Source organism: Aythya fuligula, chromosome 9 (assembly GCF_009819795.1).
Source record: "Aythya fuligula isolate bAytFul2 chromosome 9, bAytFul2.pri, whole genome shotgun sequence".
Taxonomy (NCBI): Eukaryota; Metazoa; Chordata; class Aves; order Anseriformes; family Anatidae; genus Aythya; species Aythya fuligula.
In genome coordinates, this window is record NC_045567.1 from 24,470,420 (window position 1) to 24,492,908 (window position 22,489).

The following is a 22,489-nucleotide window of genomic DNA, read 5'->3' on the forward strand; positions in this document are numbered from 1 at the left end:
GACTTGAGCTAAATTAACTTTCAGTTTGGCTTTTGATGGATGTATAATGAACTGTGCATTGTTCAGCTGGAAATCTTTGAGCTATTTTTCATTCCAAATGTCTTCTGAACAGCACGTTTGACAGGTTATTAAGATTTTAGTATCATTGTGGAAACATTTTTCTAGGTTTCATGTCTAGGATCAGAGAGGTTCACTGCACCTTCCCCACCTCCACACCATGGCCATACCCTTGTCCAGTTTGCTGATCACTGAAACCAGCTGTTTTTTATTTATTTATTAGTTTAATTCAGCTTTTTCAGTTTGCTGAGCGTAGCAAACATTTTAAAAGCTGCAGGAGCTACAATTTCCAATTCTGGTTTCTTTGTCCCAGTTACCAAGCTGCACACAGAAGGGCTTTGACATCATTTAATTTAGCTACTTAAATGTGGGACGTCTAGCTGCCTGCCAGCCACCAGGCAAGGTCAGCTTGCTCTGAAAGATCTCCGTGTTACAGAGGCAGGAGGATGCTGGAGGGGAGCACATCCCAGAACTCATCCCAAGCCCTGGTCCAACACCATCCCACTGCCAGGCACTGGGAAAGCTCCATGCTGACCACCCCGGCTAGTTTCTCCAGCCTGTAACGAGGGGATTTTCTCACCTGAATCACTTAAACCTCTTCTGCTCATGTGTTGTTCCTATTAATCTCAATTTCATACAGGTTTTCTTGATTTGCAGTTTTTTGTTTTTTTTTTCTTTGCGCTTGCAGAAGACATTTTGGGTTACTGAAAGGACAACAGAGCCATATTTTTTTTTTTTTTTAAATGTGTTATATCTTTAGTATTTATATACTAAAACCAAAACTTTTCAACTGTAAAATCACCAATCACAATGAAAAAAGTGGAATATTTTTGGACATGATCCAAAGAAAACATAAAAAATCTTCATGCAATGAAGGTATTCTAGCAGGTTAAAACCCCAGCCTCCCTGACGCCCATCAATTTCTGCTTCTCCTGCACACTTCAATTTTGGCTATCAAACTGACTTTCTGGTAACTGAGTAGTAGCATTGTGCTGTCAGCTCTGAAAACAGTATTTTTCTCCTCATGTTTTTTAACAATTTCCATGCGGTTTTACCTGTCACACTGTGGGCTGCATTCAGGTATTAAGCGAAAATCCACTAGTGGGGCAGACTCAGACTCTTTCCTGTACCTCTCTCAAGGGATGCAGTGGCTCTTTTCCCCCTGACAATTCACTTGTGCACGAGGGGTGCAGGGAGGGAAGAAATTTGTGCAGAGGTAGAGGACGAGGCGAGCCCTAACGGAGTGAGGAAAGAGGGATGAGAAATGGGCTCCAAAGGTGGTTTCCAAGTTTCCAAGGCCTGCGTCTGCTAAATGAATTTCAGAGCTCTTCAGAAAGCATAATCTGATGACACATAATATCACTTTCTTGAGTAATAATGACAAGATGGATGCCTTTTGTTCACTCTGTTCTGATATAACTATTTCTTGCTGTCTGAGTCATCTCGTCAGCCTGCTCAACAAGACAGATATCTTCATTGGTTTCCAATGCCACTGATTCATGCCCTATATTTCAGAACTTTATGAAAGAAAGGAAAAAAGGGTCTGATACTTTTGTGAAAATACCTTTGCCCTTTTTGTCTTTTAAGAGAAAATGCAAAGAACTCTGAGCATGCCAACATCAAAGAACCACTGGTGATAAATCATTGATTTTCTTAAACTCCTCAGAGTTTAGAAATGCCACCTCCTTACCTCTGATCCATGCAGAAATGTTGGAGAATTATGAAAGGTACAAGAAGAATCATCCGCAAGTGAAAAGATGCCACTGCCATGCAGGCGGAGGACCTACTACAACAGTACTGCAGATCTGCCTGACAAACAAGAAACAAGGCAGACACCCTCATACATTAATGCATCAGGGAGAGAAATGCAAGTGTGTTAAAGAAAAGAGAGCTCCACAAACCCTTTCTGTATCTATACGTAAAATGCTTTCAGAACAACAGGTATGAAGTAAATTGAATACGTAAAGTTTCTCATGAGTATTTAAATACCTTGTTACTCTGAAGACCCCAAGTAATTAAGTAAGAAAATATTTTAAAACAGAGAATATTTCTAAAATTATTTCTTTTTATTAGCTTCACTCTCCTAAAATGAGAAGATGGAATACTATTTGCACAAGGAGGAACAGGGAAGGTATCTGAGCTCTGAGGGACATTTAAATAAATATAACTCCACGTTCAAACCTTTTCAGCTAGTGAGGAAGATTAAACTGTAATAGCTCCGCTTTTAACATCCCTAATCCCCCCCCTCTCTCACCAGTAGATCAGTTGTTTGCACCAGGATACTTGATGAACAAATTGGATTTTAATATTTTCTGTTATGTTTTTTCCAAAGGCTATAAATCGGCATTTGGTGAATGAATAAATCCTATTGCCAGCTCTCAAAAATTTGCATCCAGGCTATGATATCTAGGTCATCTTATTTCGGGACTCTGGTGCCACCAACAATAAATAAGGTTGTTAATTCAACTAAGGATATTTTAAGCTTTCTTTCTCAAAAGGAACTGCTGAAATAAACTGCTAATTGCTCAAGGCATACAGCACTTGCCTTAAACACATCAGCAAGTGGGCAGCCTCCCTTCCCAACAGCCTCAGGTTGCCCTTTGCGTTATCTTCTCCCTGCTCTGAGAGATGAAGGGTTAATTAACACTGTGATGACCACAGCACAGAAAACGTGGGAAACTCACAGCTGGTGGGCTGAGATAAAGATGACAATGGCACATCTGAAAGTGCATTGAGCTTAGCTGCTTGGGCATCACCACAGTGACCAAAGCTGGGAGGATGGCATTACACGAGCCCCACTGTGTCCTAGAGCCTACTGCAGTCAGCCATAAAACACAGCAGGAGAGCACAAACATTAATGTTTCGATGAGATGAGGTCACTCTTCTGTGGTTTGTTGAAGAATAATTTATACACTATTTAAAAAAAATAGCATAATCCTGATGTTTGTAGAAACACATTCACACATTTATGCACCCTCCCTGCAGTTGGTACGGAGCATCCCGTGCCAGCCTGAAATGGGGATGTTGCTGCAGAGCTTCAGACCTAACAGAAAATTTTCTGAAAACGATGCATGTCAGAACGTACATACATCCCTGCCTCATCTCCATGTACAGCTCTTATTTGCGTGGGCAGCCACTGTGCATGTGGATGATTAATGGAATGTGTAAAAAAATCACATTTGGTTGCTAGGAATGTCACACAGTCTTAATAATTTTGGTCATAGTTTGTGTCCAAAGCACATTTCCACACACACTACACCCTTTAAAGCCATTTGGAGCTCTGGGAATCCATCCCCCTCACTTTTAGTCTCATGCACTTGAGATCAAGATAGCAAAACACAGAGTTACAATTTCTGATTGGTAATATCCCTAATGTCCTGTTTAGTTTGGGTTCTGGTAAACGATCACTGATTATATTACGTATTATGCTAATGTGCCATAAGATTAGGGGAAGTAGGCTATTCCCATGCTTGTCCTGATCTCATACAATATTACCCCCAAAAAATCCTTTCCTAGTGCATGTGCCCCTCCAGAAATGGAAACTGTTGTCACTAAAGTAATTGACGCACAGCACTTCTTGACATGTCTGCTTTTAATTAAAGCATATTTTAATTAAAAAAGGAGAACAATTTTAAGGGAATCTGTCTGCCAGATGGTGATCCCTAATTTACCTCAAATGTGTCGAATGCATCACGATTCGTTCCTGATTAGCTGAGGTTGGTCAGATGTGTAAAATTATGGTTCTGCTATGAAAAATAATTTGAAAAATCACCACTTCCCCGTGAAATGACCAGGTGGGGCTTTTCTTCCATTGCTTTCTGAGCTGTTTAAGAATTAATGGGAATTTTGACTTTGTCCTAAGACTTTTGGTGTGACGAATAACTGGTTCAGCAGCTAAGGATGCTGTGAGTCCTTTCCTCTCCTCATCTGCAGATTGGCAGATAATACATTAGTTATATTCCATTTAAAAAAATTGCAATGAACCAACTTAAATGTGACTTCAGCTTTTAAGACTTCAATAAAATATAAATACAGAACATATTTCCTCATATATCGTGTTTCTGCTTTGAAGTAATTTGTACAATTTCTACTTCTGGCCCATGGAGTTCACAACTTCAACTCCAGCAAAACAGTTTTAAAGAAGTAATTGGAAAATCTGTGCAGCAATATGGGTGAATATTAGAAGGCTCCTCCCACTTTTACACACTTTCATTTCTGTCAGCTCTTAATTCTACATGCTCATTGAAGGGGAATGAATTGACTGCACCATACTGAAACAGCAAATCATGCACACAATGAGCATTAATGCTTCCAGCATGTAAAATACCCCTTACACATCACTGAAATAGTTGCTTTATAAATTAAACTGAGAACCCAGCCATGATTTGGCACTATATTAGCAGATTATGAATTGCAATTTATTGCTGTGGCTGAAAGCCAGTCCAAAAACTCTCAAGTTTTGGATCACCCTCAGCATACTTCAGACTCTACTTTGCTCAGCGGGATGGCATGTGTAGATTTCCACTTTTTGGATTATAATAATTTTTTTTTTTTTTAAACACCGGGAATTGAAGCTTATTACCTTGCCAGAACTGGTGCCAGTGCTGCAGCAAGGGGCCAGGATGCAATAAATGCTGGAGAGGCTACAAATCCCTTTGCTGCTCTGGTAAATACAGGCTTGAGAATTGGCCAGGATTAAGTACCATTAGGTTACAGGGAAACTCGCTGCAGTCACCACATAAACTCAAGCTAGCTTGAGAAGTTTTTATGTTAGGGCGTAAATAATTCTTAAACAGATCTGACCACATGCATCGAGGAATTAGTGTTTTATAAGTGAGCAGGAGATTGCTAAGATGTGGGAATGGAACTGGGCTGTGAGTGGGTAAAATGCTGTTGCCTTTTAGCTTTCCTGCAGCTGTTATTTCTTCCTATGACTCTGCCCAAAACTTCACCTTAGCAGTAATTCACATAAGATATAACAGGTAGGAAAACAGATCTTCAATATCTTGATACTTGCCACTGCAATACTATATCTAAGGTTAGTTGATACCTGAGACCTCGATCCTATAAGCCTGATCACTGCAAGCATACACCACGTGCCCATCTTGGCAGTTTTATGATCAGGGCATCGCTAATTACCTGACCCATTAATTTAGTGGTATTTACATATCTCTTGGATCCTTAATATTCAGCAGCCCCCTTGGAAAGAAGTGATGCTTTTCCAAAGCTTGATAGCTTCCTGTGGCACTCACCCAGCAAAGCAGAAAATCCCTGCAGGGCAGGTGGCATTTAGGATTTCCAGCTCCCATTTCTTACCATGAAGATCATCCCCTTACACACTGCCGTGACAATACTTGGGAGCCAGCACAGCTCAGTACTGCTTTGCGTACTACTGTATTTCTTAGAGGGCAAGGTTTTCAGTTTCAAAACTTTTTAAATTTGCATTTCAAAGTAGCTATAAAATATGAATTCCAGAGCAAGGCATTAGCATAAAGCCATTCGGCATTATATATTCTGTCAAAAGCGCCAGGAAGAGTTCCACAACTATTGCATTTCCATCTGGCAACATCTTTCTACCCTGAATATTTGCATAAAATATTTCTGCAATAAAGAAAAACTATGAAATGTAAACTCTTTACATTATTTCCAAATAGATAACTTCCTCGCAATTGTATAAGCTGAGGAACCCTACTGCTGCAAACAAATGACTTCGCTCTTTTCTGACTATTTCAGAACTCTTTCAGAAAAAACACTCCCTTCTCTGTCTTGCACTGAAATGTCTGGCTAGATATTCTATATCTATAAGATTTTGGGGTTTTAAACCTATAAGAAATCAATGAAGAGAGGCTGAAAAATGTACTGATGTGCCACTGTTCACTGCTATTTGTATGCTCAGTCCTACCTCCAGCGCTGATTATTTGCAATTTAGGCTTGCCAAATTAGTGGGGCAAGTCAGTGCACAGTGTCATTTTTTCCCCTGGTAGTTAATCTATTGAATTAACCCTAAATTTTCACAGACACATCTTTGCAAGCTAACATTTAATCTGTTATTACCCTAAGTCACAGCAGTAGACTCTAAATACTGTATTTCCAGGGGACCCCTGTGCCACTCCAGCACGTGTACCCCACTCGTATTGAGGCAGGTGACCAGGCCTGGTCCCATTTTGGGGAGGAGTGAAGCTTAGCTCGGGCAGAAGCTTGCTATCACACCTTTTTAGCCAACAGTGATATGAGTACGATGATTGTAACAGTGGTGAAAAGGCCACAAGGCAGCAAGGTAAATAACAGAGGCGTTGCAGCGCTGCCTGGGAACGTCATTCACACTGGTTCTGTTCAGAGCTTACTCTGACAAAAAGGTCGTGTTTGTTTCTGTCACAGAAACTAGGAATCTTAATGCAAAGCTTATTTTCTTTCTTCTAATATGCACATTTACCTAATCCTTTCTATGGTTATATGATTATGTGCCAACTTCCTAAGAAAAGGAGGAAGAAAATGCAAAAAATAAAGTTTGTTTGTGTTTTGCACATCTCCATGCAGGTTATATGGAATAGGAAAACATCTTGCTCATGCAATCACAAATTACTTTTCAGCTATAAATAATTCTATTAAAATACAGCTACATTTTCCAACTCGTTACATCAAGGTTAATTCTCAAAAACTCATGCATTTTCATGCTTTAAATGAAGTTCCACAGAAATTAGACTTATCTCGGGCACAAGTTGTTATTTACCAAAGGAGATAAACACGCAGAGACACCCTCCCAGCTCCTTAGGGATGCCCTGGTTAATACAAACGCCTGAACTCAGATGAGTGTGGTGGTTTGGGGCCCGAGGGGACAGCTGACAGCATGTTTAAAACACACAGGAGGAGCCACAGAGCCAGCACAGTAAGAGTTCACTTTCAGAGAGCAATCAATCCATAATACCCAGTCAACAGCACTGCAGTAAAAGCACTGAGAGAGTTGGAAATATCGTGTATCCCTGCTGACTTTGCTGCTCAGTGACGAGGGCACACGCTAAACTACACCCTATACAGAATAAAACAACAGATGTGGTGTCAGACTTACATTCAAGTTCCTTTTTAGTCCCAATCAAGGAGGGAAACAGAAGAAAAACATGAGATTATGATACAAATTAATTTTAACCCCACCACCTATTGAGTCTAGCCTTGCACAAAAGGATAATGGTAAGAATATTTATAGAAATCCCTCTTTGAAGAGCCATAGTTGAGAATAAACCAAGACATCCAGGCCGAAACAAGCCTGCCCAGACGTGATTAATTCTGGCATGTCCTGAGTGAGCACTCCCTGCCAACCCACCTCTCTCAGTACAGCGCTCTGCTCGTGCTGATGCAATAACACGTTACGTGCAGTGAAGCTCAAGCATCCAGAAAGAGATCCCACCAATTCCCAGCACATTTCACGTGGCTGACGTCAACTATTTGATCACCCAAGAGTTTCACTGTACAGCAAATGCTTAAGACAAAAGACAGTGATGCTGTAGAAGACCCAAACAATGCCCTTCAGTGATACTAGAAAATGAATGCATTGAAAGCCAGTGAGGCTGGCATTTTTATTTATTTATTTATATATTTACTTTTCAGTGAGAGTGATGCAGTAACAGCCTCCGATTGCTTTGGGATGACTACACAGAAACTCAACTCTTGTGCTGTGTGTGCCTCCTAACACATGAAACAATGCCTTTCTGTCCAAGTGAGAGCCAGGCCCATGGCATGGGGAGGCATGGCAGAAATACACTCCCAAAGACAAGGACGGCTGAAAGGACAGCGATACCACAGACAGTACTCAGCAACAAAGCTCTGTGGTTATGCCAAAGGCTGCGAGGGAAATGAAGTATGAACATTTAAAATTAAAGTATCTCTTCATTGACAAAATGTGAATATTCTTAATTTTCTGGATCATTAATCCTCCTTCTGGGAAGTCAGTTAAGAAACTTTGGGATTTTTTTACTGCTTCAAGTTTGGTTTGGGGATGTCTAATAACATGATGATTCAAGCTTGCATTTGCAGGTGATTTGTGCCCTCAAAAGCTTTTCCTAGAAGGGATCAAGAGTTTCTCCTGAAGGAAAGATCACCAGTAGCGCTCAAAGTACCAGCTGCAAAGTTTCCTCTCATTAAGGTTAAGGATCACAAAAGGATCTGCTTCATTAGAAGAGACTAAAGAAGTTACTGCAGATATAATTAGCAACTAAGTACATTTGGATTAAAAATATTGGATGGAAAAGGAAAACATGAACTGTGAGTGGTTTGTATGTGCAAAATCTAAGTTTTTCTGAGCCTCACTGGTTCCTATCATGCTGTCTTAAAGAAGATTTATGTCTCAATGAAGGTCTGTTTGTTGTTGGTGGTGGTGTTTTTTGTCAAACTCAAGAATGTTATGAAGTGGAAAAGGACAGACAGAAATCAAGAGTCTCCTAACAACCAAGGTAACTCAACCTCATGAAGTACTCACTCAAAAATTAAAATGATCTCAGAACAAAGTATAGAAAATATCTTACCATCAGGAAGAGAAACAACACAATGGGCACCAAGAGGGCAAGAAGCCACACCAGGATTTCCACTGATGCTGTCTACAGCATTTTGCCTGTCTTTGGTAGAGAAGTCATGGTCATCATTTGCACCACTCTGCATGATGCCAAATACAGTTCCAGAGGAAAACCTCTAACTTCTCCATAGCATCTCCATGCTGCACTTCACTTTCCTTACAGGTAGGAAAGCTGTTTCTGAAATTTGGCTTCAAGATTCAGTCTTTGGATTTTCACTCCAAGTTTGGAAATTAGTTTACAGCAGACAATGTAAATAATGAGCACTCTGGGCTGCTGAATTACCAGAAACGTGGGCAGCAACTTCTTACAAGTTAGAACAAACATCTCTGCATTGTAGAAATATACCATGAAGTTAGCATGTAAAGTATTACCACATGTTGATCTACTTATAGTTCACCATTGCACTTATTTTACTTAAAAATAAAATTACAAAGAAGGGTTTTATTCCTGCATGCAAAACCTTAATTTCCTTTCCATCCCCAAAGTGCTCTTTAGAACAATATACTCCTTTTACTCCTCACTAAAATGGTAATATTTTATCCAACAGGCAGCACAATATCTAAGACTTCTGGACACTATCATAGTCAAATACAATAATATGATATTCTTCTTAGCTCCTCAGAGTCATTTTATGACCAAAGTCATTTTATTATTTTGAAGATGGTTTGAAAGCATCTTAACTACATCTTTATTGAAACAACATAAATGTCTTTAGAGTTATCTTGGTGCAAATGTATCAAGAACACTCCTGAAATTCCTTGTTATACCTTATACCTGAAAATCTATTTGAAACGTATTCTACTGTATTGAATTTCTGTCTGAAACATCTGATTTAGGCAGCTGATAGAATATGGCAGGTGCCCCATTCATTGCGTTATCATTTTATACAGTCTGTCTGTAAAAGCCCCAAGAGAAGGATGTACTGTCTGTCCATGAAAAATAACCCACTGTCTGTGGCTTATGGGAACAGCAATAGAATTTTAAATACCTTGGAAAGACCAAAGCTCAACCATTTACATTATTGTAGCAGCATTTTTTGAGCTGAATGGCCATATTCAATCTCACAATGAGAGGAATAATGCAATTAAACCAGCACCATAATGAGGAACTGGAAACATGGGTCTTCGTTTGAAAAACAAAAGCTTCTAAATTCTGAAATAATGAAGTAACATGACTGCTGCACAAGATGTGAGGAATGCATTATTAGACAGAGCAGTAAAATGTCAAATATAATATATATAGCAATATTCTAGAGTTTAGCTATGTCTCTTTACATACCTTGTACCCATGTATCTCCTGATGTTAACTGCTCAGTTTTGCTGCCCCTGCAAATGCCCTGGTCCAACAGGAGGAACGTTGTTTAATTAAATGTCCCTAACAAGGGACAATTAGAGAGATCCAGGCCTGCCCTGTGTAAGAGCTGTCTGACAGGCAGGTGGGCTGAGAGCTGGCATGGCTAACCCAGCAGGCAACATAGGCCTCTGCGAACAGCAATGTGCAGGATGGGATCCAAGCGAAAGGGTAAGATGCTAAAAAAGATAAAACCACCCCAAAAGGGCAGAATGAAATCTAAAATATCAGAAGACACCCCTAAAGTTTCCTGCCTTTTGGAGGAAACCAAGAGCTTGTGCCATCAGCCTGAGTATGGTTTTAGGTCACTTGGCCATCATCAACAAAATGTCACAGCCCCCTGTGCCCCCATTACCCCTACATGCTGCTGCTTTCCACGCTGGGGAACTGCATGGTGTACATGGCATAGTGGCTGTATGTATGGGGTGGAGGGGATGGAGCCAAAATTTATCCTATTGAAAGCCACGTCATCTGTGACAGCATATCCATGACAAGTGTTAGCGAACCAAGGAAATTAGGTGATAATTTCATATCCTATATCCACAATATCACTTCTCAAACAAAACAATGACCAAATACATCAGAAAATTGTACCTTAATCCATTTAAGTAAAAAGTTATTACCTCAGAAAGGCTCTGCTCACAAGCCTATTACTATTGGCACCCAGTTGTGCAAGAACTCATTTTTGAAATGATTCTCTGCTGCACATTAGTGGCACAGAGGAATAATGTATGATCATTTTTAATAGAAAAACTGACAGACAGTCTGGATCAAGCTGATTTTATAAAGTAATTTGTTCTTGGAATTTGACCAACGGAAAAATGGATAGATAACATTAAGAGGTCAACCAACCAAATAGCAATTTACACTTAACGAATTCAAGTTATGACTAAGATTGGGTAATTCCTGCATGGAAAGTTTATGCATCATCTTAATGTTAAAATTAAGACCTTTTCAAAAGCACTGAGAGCTCCTAAAACGTTGTTCCTACAAAGTCAATCTGTGCTCAGTTAGGCTGGGCTGGGGCCAGCCGATCACCTCTGCTGCTCTCTGTGCCACTTGTCATGAATGTAGCACAGCCACATTTGGGCCGTGAAGCTGGAGGCATGCTGAGCTGCTCAGCAGTTGGCAGAGCTGCCACATCTCCCCGAAATCAGCACCCTTCTGGCCTGGGCTTACCTCTGCAGTGCGCGGAGCAGATGGGAAATGAATCACCGGCAATGAGGCACTTCTCCGCTGCGCTGAGTTTGTCCCTGCTAACATTACAATGGCTTTCCTTCCAGTGGGAAATAATTCACTGCTTGCAGAGAAATTACCTAAGAAAATAAGGGCTTTTTCCTTAAATATATTCCTTTGGCAGAACCGTTCAGCACATTCCTCCTCCCAAAATGTCATATACGTCTTACTAATGAACTTTAGCTGACCCTAAGAAGTTATTTCGTATGCGTAAGCAGTAAAGCTGGCTCAAAAAATGCAGTTACTGAGATAGATTTAGAATCTCCTGAAGACCAGGACAGTGTTTGCTATTTGGTTGCTTAATTTTGTGACAGTGATAGAAACAGCTAACATCGTTGGTATTTATTCAGGTAAAAATACACCTGCCCAGTATATTTCATCTAAGATTTATTTTATGAGCAGAAATAACTACTCTCTACTTTGGGAGGTTATAAGCTGAATTCACTTGGAAAGATACGCTCTTCTTTTTTAATAGACACCATTAAAGTGATGCTGCCACATTTCAGTGTTGATATAGCCACTAATATAATGTAGATCTGTCTCTGACTATTCCAACAGGCTTCTCCCTACATATTAATAAGTTTGTATTACATGTATTTTATATATTTAATTCCTTCTGGTCCTGCTAATCATGACAGCATTGCCTGTTACTTAAAGTTTTGTCTGTGGGAATTGATCTGGCTGGTCTATCTCCTGTGCTGCAAGGTGTGGGAAGGGCCAGGGCACTCTGGCTGGGGTTTGGCAGGGCCTCTTCTGCCCCAGCACATCCTCAGAGCTGGGGTTAGCATGTTCTGTTGTATTCCCTCCTCGTCCTTGCCTGGCTCCTGAACTGCCACTGACACCCAGGGTACCCAGCTCTCAGAAAGTTTATAATAAGTATTATAAGTGGAGATAAATCAGATACTGTAGTTAGCATTTTTCTCTAATTCTTTGGCATAGAAAACATACATGAAGCATTCAGCCTTACTTTCTGAAGTGCCAAGTTCTAAAATAAACTTGCTATTTTTAAAACGCACCAATACCAAACATGGTAAACTTGTTGTTAGATGTCACACCAAAGCCAGCCAGTACACTGGGACAGGTTTTAATTCTCTCAAGCAGCACGCCCCTGCTGAATATTCCTGAAGAAGCGTAGTACAGAAATGTCTTGTTAGACATTTTGTCATCAGCTGAGATCATTTTTGAATTGATTTTGCTGCTACTAAACTGAAATGTATCAAATTGACTAACCACATCAATAGTCAACATTCAATATACACACACAAAGAAAAAGAAATCTATTGGCATTCTGCTACCACCAGCAGAAACAGATTGAGACGGTCCTTTTGTATCAGAGCATTAAAAAGCCCCAGGGGAAATTACTTGTAAGAGCATTAGATGTACATATAACAATCTGGAATGACTTTGTGTGTACACATATATAAACCAACACGTGGCAGGAGCTATTTCTCCATAAAATGCCCGTTCAAAAGATAAATGTCATGTTAGGCCAGAAGCATCGTGTAGACTCTCTTGCATTCAGGGCTAAAATTATCTGAAGCAAATTAAAGGAATTGAAAATAACATTGGTTTCCATGTTCACTTAATTTCAAATGTTATCTTATAGCCCACACCAGCACTAATGATTCTCACAAAATCATCAAATATTTGATTTCTAATTAATCCCTTTTCTTTTCAGTGCTGGATTTGTCTTCCTGATCTTTAATTACATTTCCATCTATGTTATTCAACAGCAAATGCAAAGATTTGCATTCTTACATTCTACAGAAATCACTTTGTAAATGTTTATCAAAGACAGCTCCTTTTCTCTCTTGCTGCTCTCAGATTCACAACGCCAGCCTTATAGACACGAGACACTGCTCTCCATAATAATGCTCCCTTTCCTTTTATGCCTATCTTTGTAAACACAAGGCATTGCTTGTTAGGATTGCACTTGCTTAAATAACTTGATATTCCCCTTCACCTCTGCTGTCTTCTCATCACTTCTACATGTGTAAAATGTGCTTCTGTAACCAGTTTCAGCATACGCCTGAGGAAAGTCACTGACTTCAGTTAGACGAGGAAATTCAGAATGATTTTTGGTTACTAATGTGGAACTCTAATTATGTCCGTGTATTTATTAATGCATTACAGCGTACCCTCTTATTTATTTTTGAGCAGGATACAAGGGCAGGATCGGTATGTATTGCTTAAGCAGATGGAAGGAACAGAACAGAAAAGACTCCACAGTAAAAACAATTAGGGGGAAAGCATCAGCTGAGGGTCACCATTTCAATCAAGAGGGAGAACTTGTGGTGAAAGGACTATTTAGTTCCTGTGCTATAGTTAAATTAAGATAGAAAACATTGAGTTTCACACAGAGGGTGGATGTAGCATGGGGTTACTGCACAGCTGTAGAAAGCAGAGACTGAGGTAGGGAATAACAGAAAGGGAGGAAAAATGGGAGGTGGAGGAATGAGGTGTGGCTAAGAAAAAGCAGTTAATTTCTGTAAACGTGGAAGAAAGTCCCAAAGACCAGATTTGATTAACCTGGCCTCTTCCTTGTTGCACCATCTTCAGTCAGTTATTAGAGCAGAGCTTCAAAGCATCCAAGGGACCCTAAGCTCAGGAGCCTGTACTGATCTATCTAGTAAAAACTACAAAGCTCCATGATTTGTGTCGTCATGTCAGGGTACAAGTCCTGCATTGGAGCAGTAATTAAAATTCAGGAAGACACTAAGGAGCAGGATAGCACAGCCACAGCTGTGCTGGACAACTAGGGGAGTCAGCAACAGAGCTGAGAGGACCATTCAGTTTGTGTAACATCTGTTATGGCTTTTGTGCAAGCAAGAACACGGTGGCATCTGGGTTTGCCACTTCCCCCTTTTAAGCTACTGTTTTAACTACAGTATGTTGCAAATTCCTTTCAGACGGGATATAGCAGGACACATGAAAGTCTGCAACACACAAAAATATTTTTAGCCTCCAAAATGAGTGAAATGAACACTCAAGCAATCCACACTATAAATGGGAGCAATGAGACAATCTGTCTACAGGCCAGAGGGTCCAAACCACATCAGAAAGTTCAGGGTAGAAATATCACTACTGCAAGTCCTTTCTTTTAAATCTCAAAAGCACTATTTTGATCGAAGGCAGCTTTCTTTCGAAAATGCCTTGTTTAAAATTATGTCAGACAGGATGATGTACGATTTTCCATCAGTGTGAGAAAAAAGCATGAATTCATGAACTGAAATAATCTCTTCAATCTTGTATGTTAAATTCCAGAAGGATTTTGGTTTAAATATATATGCAATTTTAAAGTAAAAAGATCCCTACATCCATCTTCCAGATACAGGCCCTGGGGGCTGGACTCTGGCTACGTTAAGTCAAGAGGAGTTTTAAGGCTGCTGGGAGTGGAGGCTAGGTTTTACTTTAGACCTTTTTCTTGCTTCTAAATAGCACTGCATTGCAGTATACAAAGCCAAGATCACTTTAGATAAAGGTGACACGATTTATAAATATATGATGTTATAAATTGTTCAGGACACTTTTTTCCTAAGCCACAAGGGCGACAACTTCTAATAGAGCAAATTAAATTTGAAAATGCATGGCACTGTGCAAGACTTTTTTTTTTTTTCTTTCTACAAAACTTCATATTTCTGAACTCTCAGGCTACGCTGCAATCCCAGATCACCAAAGGTAACCAGTACTAAAACAAGGGAATATATATAGTCCAAGTGAGACTCAGGTTTTAAATGTGGCATGATAAAATAGCTAAAATAATAGGCTGATAAAATAGCTAAAAGGGAAGCTAACTGCTATAAAAGAGTTAAATAATTTTCAGTGATCAGCATGTGGTAACAGTCTAGCTGTTTTTTTTTTTTTTCTTTGTTCCATCTACAGAAGTTTGGAAGTTATGAAGAAAATGTTCTGAACTGCTGAATTTCTGGAGAGATACCCGCCCACACATTGTGAGTACTTGCACATTGTAAATTTTATGATTTAATGAAAAATAGTCACTTAAATTCTGCCCACAGTAAGTAGTTACAGATTTTACTAGTAAATCTGCACAAAAAGTTTACTATTCCAAGTCTGTAGTATATAAAATGATGTACGCACAAGATAAGTGGTAGAACCTAGCAAATCTGCACGTGCACGAGTATTAAAATAATATTAACAAACTTTTATACAGAAATCAAACACCTGTGTCTTTTTATTTTACAAATGATCCCTTACTCCTCCAACAATAGGCTTAATAAATTAGCTGCTAATTCTTACTAAGTGGAAATGTTTTTTTTTTTATTACAGCCCAAATTCCCAAAGCTACAAGATAAGAAATTCAGACAGATAAGAAACTTAATTATGAATAAAATGAGTTGCAAACATTTGTTTGCAGTCGTCTGTATTATCTTTGATTCAATATTATGCTCCAAGTCTATTTCATTCCCATTATCTTACTGGCTCAGAAAGGCTGAGGTTGGAAGGCACCTCTGTAAGTCACCTGGTCCCACCCCACGCTCAAGCAGGGCTATGTGGGGCAGGTAGCCCAGGACCATGTCAGATGGTGTTTGAATATCTATAAGATATGAATATATAAGACATGTGGATTTGTTTTATGTTGCATTTGCAGCTACTCTAGCTTGGGGAGAGGGAGAAAAACCTTGGAAATTACTATCTGTGACTTCAACCTGTGGAAAAAGCCTAGAAAAATAACCATATGGTCACATTTGGAAAAGCAAGTTTCACGTGCTTATACCTCTAAGACAATTTTGTAATACACAGCAGCCTACAAAAGCACTGTGCTCTGGTAAGAAATGACTATACTACAGAATCTATAATTTCCATCCTCAGGAATGTCTTTAGGAATGTGACATGGGAGGGCGAGCTCCAGGATGGAAGGGACGGGGCCGCTGTCCGTGGTGCTGAGCGAAGAATTAAGAAAAAAATCTTAATCTCACAGCAACTCCCTAAGAAGTCTGGATGCAGGCATGTCTCACACCAGCTTTCGCTTATCTGTTGAGGATTATCAGGTTTTCTGTGGCTTTCACAGATTATGTCTTTGAGACTGTAACGTTTGAAGAGACACGATGATATCACAAAAACAGATCATAACCACAGCCACATGCTCATGGAGACATATCTGGCACCATCATTTTCATCATTTTTTCTTAGTAACTATATATACAGTTTATTTTTGTGGGGAAAAAAGCAGAAACGTAGCCACACACCACACAGGAGGGTAAGTTTTGCTTCCTTTCTACACAGTAATAAGAAATAAAGAAATAAAGAACATTATTTTCAAATCTATTAGTTTTGATGCTTCTATTTATTTTATTAAAAATAAAATGCAAAAGGGGAACAGAAGCAACTGAAGATTGTACAGTTACTTCTTTTGTACTCCTGATACAATAATCTAACAAGCGATTGACAACAGATCTTTTCCAACAGTAAGAAAACTGCCTGCACTGTGTACTACATACACATCATCGGCAAATCCCTTCTTTGTGGCCTACAAAGCAGTAGCCTAAGAGGAAAAGTGTTTCCCTTCTCACCACTCAAGCCGTGTCCTTTCTCTGTCATTCTGCCCATTATATCTGTTCTCTGCTGGGTGGCAAGCCCAAGGGAACACTGTGTACCACAGCACAAACACTCTGAGTTGGCCTCATCACTTTTTTTCGCCAATGTCAAGAATGATTTATCCATTTGTACACAGAAAGCATGACCCATTACCTGATAATTTGATCTACCTGAAAGGTTCTTGTATTAAGAGGTTAGTAAGCATTCTGGCAGGAGTCTAGGGAGCTAACAGTGCTTTCACTGAGCACATGAACATGCGAACATGTTTTAAGACAGTGACGGCCTTTGCAATAGTCCTGCTGTGGCTGGCCAACGTAGTTTATGACAAAGGAGCAAGCCAAATGGAAAGAAAAAAAAAAAAAAAAAGAGAGAGAGAGAGATCTGTTCATGTATCAGGTAGGACTTTACTAATATATAATTGGTATAAATTATGGGTGAAATCAGCAGAGTCAAAGCCACATAAGAGCAGGTTAGCAGACACTTAGGTAATTTGGCCTGACATTTAAAAAGAGAATCAATTTATTTGAAACATGAGATGAAATCACACAGTGAATGCTCACAGATCTTTATCCTCTTAGGTTTATCTCCAAAATACTAAAAAGTGAAATTCTAGACTTCATAAACTCTACAATGGCTATAAAAATGTTGTAGTGGCAGTTATAAGCAATGACACAGAAGGCATCCGTTTGTCTTTCAGTGGTTTATGGTAGCTTGCATGACCAAATAGTAGAAAATTGTCTATGCCTTTGATATTTAAGTTCACCATTTCCTGCCCAGTCTCAGCCACATGTAAGTACTGATACTTTTGGGTTAGAATCATTTTACCCGGTTGTAGGTTTGATCACTAAGTACACTGTTTTATTCTTTTTCCTACATATCCGATAGGGGATTGTTACTGCCTTTCATTGTGCCCTGTTTTATTATGTCTTGCATTACATCCCTGAGTCACGGCAGATGAACGCATGTTAAGTTTTAACAGACATATGTGTAGACTGGATTTGAGTCTCAAAGAAAAATTATTTTAGTGACAAATTATTAGATCATATCTAGTGTACTTAAGCTAAAAAAATGACATATATATACTCCCAAAGTAATTTTTCATAATAGTAATCATTAATTTTGCTCTTTCAGTCACTACATCCCAGAAAAGTAGTACTAATCTTCCTGTTTCTTAAACTATTTCATCTGTAAATACGTTTACTGCAACTGTGGAGGCAGCTAGCTGAACCAAAACAAGTTCAAGCACATCAATTCAATGATATCATAATTAATGATTTATCAAGCTTCTGAATCTTAGACACACACAATTAGGTTGTCTGCCTGGGCTGAAATGTGGTAACCACAGCCAGCAGCGCTAAACTACAACTTTTTGAAGCCACATACATTAGAGATTGATGAATCAGTCCATACATAATGGATTGATTACAGGGCTGGCAACTCACAGTGGCAAGACACAAAGCCCACTTGCCAGCTATCTCCCATCATATGAAAACTGCTAACATGGAAGTTGTGGTATCTCACAGAGTTTTTATGATTACGAATGAATTAATGTCAGCATATCAGCAATGCCCAGCGCGCCCGCACTGCATCTGCCAAGGCTCAGGCCAGCGTTGCAAATTTTACCTCGCCACAACTTCTGGTCCCACGTTCTGATACAAACAGACATTTGGTGTGCACAGCTTCAATACCCACCCTGCTGCAGTAATTTGCATTTGTTAGCCCATAGGATAACAATTTCTTATTTTATGGACACGAGATCCTTCCTGGTTTTCATTATTCAAGTAGATGACTACTTTTTTTGCCACTGAAAATACAGCTGAGGACCCAGCAAACAGAGCACTGGGAGGCTTGTGGTGAGAATGGAAATGGAAAACCAGGATTAGATTTCAGCTGAATTAAGTGGCTCTGTTGTGACAGTGGTTTCTCAAAATACTTCATAAATTTCTCTCTCCCATCTGTATAACTGCTTATTGCTAACATATTTTGGCATGTTAGTTTTGGCATAGTTGCTTTTTGCCTTTCTAGAAAAGAGAAGGAAAACCTCCCCAGAGGGTCCAGGTTTCATTTTGACTTTCTCCCTCCTCCCAATATTTGCTTAGGAGGCTCCATACCGCTCAGCACAGCGCACTTTTACACAAAAAAAAACCTAACCATAAGAATATTTCTTAGTGCATCAGCAACACTGCTTATGCAAAAGAAATGGAGCTGTAATGAGTTTGCCCCGTTTCTCAAAGTCCTTGTTCGGGAATGTAGGCCAAATTGAGGACTTGGCAAATGGATTGGTAATTTCCTCACTCTGCTCACCTGCTTCCAGCTCAGATTTTCTAAACATGAAACTTCAAGAGAGTGCAGAATTACAGACAGGTCCAGCAGTTGTTTTTCTGCTCAGAAGTTTCTTTCTCCTTCCTCAGTTTACCTTATGCTAGAGCAAAAAACATAACTCACTGTCCAAATGGAGCATTTAATTCAGGCCAAGTCTTTTTATTTGGGTAAGACAATCAATTACTCTCCCATCCACATTTCAACAGCTCAAGGTTAGTTGTCCCTGCTTTGTTCTGGCCTTATGCCTGCCCTGCCCGAAACCTGACAGTGTCAATACCTGGGCTGACAAAAAGCCTCAGGAATTACAATAGTCAAGGACACGCTAAATGGACTGGGTTTCCTTGGCCTTCAGCAATGGTCCCTGATTTTTCAAAGGTTATTGGCACTCAGTGCTGGAAAAGTGTAAAACAATATCGCCGTCTGCCTTTGCATTAAATGGGTGTGATGCAGAAGTGAGAGGATAACTGTGTTAGTGCCAACTAAGCAGCAACGCTAGTGTTCCAGCTGCGTTTTTCAGACAAATATGTACCTTCCTGATGTACTCATTTTCCTGAAAGACCTGAAAGCATCGAAAACACAGTTCGCCAAAGGCGGCTGCGGATGGAGAAGCCCTGAAAGCTTCCACGAGGCTCCTGCGCTGGGTTTGAGGGACCTCTTGTGGTGGCCGAGCCGCTCCAGCGGCAGAGAAAAGCAAAACCCACATCTATTTCTCTCATTACAGCAGCTCAGCCCGTTTAATACAAGAGACATCAGCGCATAGCCCAATATTGAGACATAGTTTATCATCCCCGCCTCCAGCTATGAACACGAGGCATCTAAAAATAAAGCAATGCTCAGTAATATTTCAGCAAATGTTTTCAAATCCAGTGCAGCCCACCTAACTGCGAAATCACAAAAACAATGGCAGCTGGAAACAGTTCGCCTAGCTTCAGTTTTAAACTGGGTAACTCAGAAAGTGGAGGCAGAGTTAAACTACCAATGACCACCTCCTTGTGCAGAGGCTTCAGCTTCTCTCAGAACCCCGCTAGCAATGGTTTCGAGACTTTTTGTGAATTTGGAAGCCATCAAGCACTGCCCTGTGACTGCCAACAAAGCTTCACGTAACTGACCACCATGCACTCGTAGCAAGGACCCAAAGCACCCCCGCTCACATCCATCCTGCACAGCCCATCCAAATGGTGCCATCTATCTTCTTTTATTTATTTGTCTAACACACACCGTGGCAAATTTTATCTCTTGTGTTTTTATGAAATTATTGAATTATTTTCTGCACTCTGGTCCACAGCTTCCTCAAAACTGATGTATTCTGTCTCAAAGCTGAAAGCAACATTTATAGAGTCTATATCTCTCTGCTGATTTATTGACTTGAAAATCCCCCTCCTGGGACAGTCACAAAGCCACATAATATGTTCAAAAATTGGCTTTATATTTGGATTTCCAGTTTAGAGTCACTGTATTAAGAGAACTACAGCCTGCAGCCAGTTGCCACCCAATGTGCTAGGTGGTGTATTTCTTCCAAAAACAAGTTTAATTTTTAACCCCTAGAGCAACTTCTCTATATCTCTTTTAGTAAAAACAAAACAATGTCAGAAACTATGTTGATTTGCTGGAAAAACAACTTGCCACATATTGCTGAGATCTATCTCCCAGTTACACAAGCCCAAAGCATGGTCACACATTCAACTGTGCCTGAAAGAGTCACATCACTTCCACGTTCATTTGAGACACTACTATTGCTGTAAAAGTCCCTTCTGAATGCTTAGCCAACAATTCAGCTTTCATTTACCCAAAGCCCAGGAGCCCAGGAAAAAGGAGCAAATAGGAAGACGCGCCCAGACGCAGCACTCACCGGTGTGCTGCTGTCGGAAAAGGTGTTCATGCTGATGGACCTGCTCATCTTGTCCGAGGACAGGGAGGGCGGCGAGGGGCTGCGCTTGTCCAGCTGCTCGTGGTGCAGGTCCTGGCGCTGCAGGTATTCACGCCATGCTCGCTGGATGCTGGGGCGAGCACCAAGCACAGCATTAGGGGGGAACGCAGCAGCGAGATCAATTTAAAATACATATTCTCAACCCAAGAGGTGGTTTTGGTGGTTTTATTTTTGTGCACTTTGTTTTCATATTTGGGAAATTATGACACACAGCTACCCTTTGTTAGCCACTACTAGCAGATCTTGAGATACTTGTTAAGTGGAAGCAAGTCTTTATTTCAAATCCTTAAACTCACAGAAGTGATTTAAATCTGAGTCTATGCTTAGCTCAGCAATTCTCTTACACCTTGCAAACAAAGAAAAAGGAAACGACTTGCTTAAAAGAGTGAACAGCTTTCAAAATCTTTTATTTACACCAGCTTTCAGCACTGCAACACAGCCCTGGTTGGAACTTCAGCATCTTTCACAACCGGCTCCCTCCTGCAGTAGCTGGGGACCCCAAACCTGCCCCGTTCACTGCTCTGGCCACCTCCCGAGTGCCTGGGCCAGCAGGGAGCCGCGGCCAGGCTCAGCAGGTGGCAGTGCGGGATCACAGAATCACAGTCAGTCATTAGGGTTGGAAAAGCCCTCCAAGATCATCTGGTCCAACCGTCCCCCTACCACCAATGTCTCCCACTAAACCCTGTCCCCAAGCACCACGTCCAGCCTTTTCTTGAACACCCCAAAGGACTGTGACTCTACCACCTCCCTGGGCAACCAGCCAAAGCTTTTTAAAGAAACCACATCTTCACACCTCAAGCATTTATACTTTGCATTGTCTCAGCTCCATGTTCCACTGCAAAATATAATCAAGCAGTATTTACACGCACTTTCCATTTTAAAGCATGAGAATAAGGTGTAGCTACCCCTCCCAAAAGCTCTCTGAAAATCTGTTCTTTCATCAGCCTTAAATTGGCATGACTAAAAGACACTGGCTGGATCTTAATTTGAAACTTCTTGTCCTTTAAATATTTTAACACAGCATTAATATTTTAACCACCTTTACAGCAAGTTAGCTGTAGTTTTCAACTGGAAGTGAACTTCAGCATGCGCTGCAGCAAGGCATGCAGCTCTGTGCAGCACTACACCTGGGCCTGATGTCTCCAAATTTTGCCACTGAATACTCTGGGGCTTCAGCATAAAGGCATTCATTTTGTTGAGGCAAGTGCAGCCTTGTTTCCAGCTTTCTGCTGGGAAGACCAGCAGCAGAAGCAGAGAGCTTTGATGGACACCTGGGTATGTGCTAATTTATATCCCTGGTATTGCCACCTGTCCTGACCCAGCACAGACAAGCCTTTTAGAATAACTGACCCTATGATAAACTATCAAAACCACAGGGAATGTTTTACAAAGGATAAAATGATGGCACTTGGGAAGCTGGAGGAGTTTCTTACTGTCAGGTGTGCGCCGTGGCTGAGTGCTAGCTGCTGCCTTGCTT

The 22,489-nt window shown here is 40.4% G+C and overlaps 1 protein-coding gene across 2 annotated transcripts in view; it reads right to left on the reverse strand.

The window, feature by feature from the left end:
- LOC116492351 (schwannomin-interacting protein 1) overlaps positions 1–22,489 on the reverse strand; it is a 137,390-nt gene that overhangs the window by 71,496 nt on the left and 43,405 nt on the right. For both annotated transcript variants that reach the window (XM_032192982.1, XM_032192983.1), the window contains exon 4: positions 20,935–21,082. In XM_032192982.1, the coding sequence (XP_032048873.1) occupies positions 20,935–21,082 (148 nt within the window). The remainder of the gene's footprint in view (positions 1–20,934; positions 21,083–22,489) is intronic.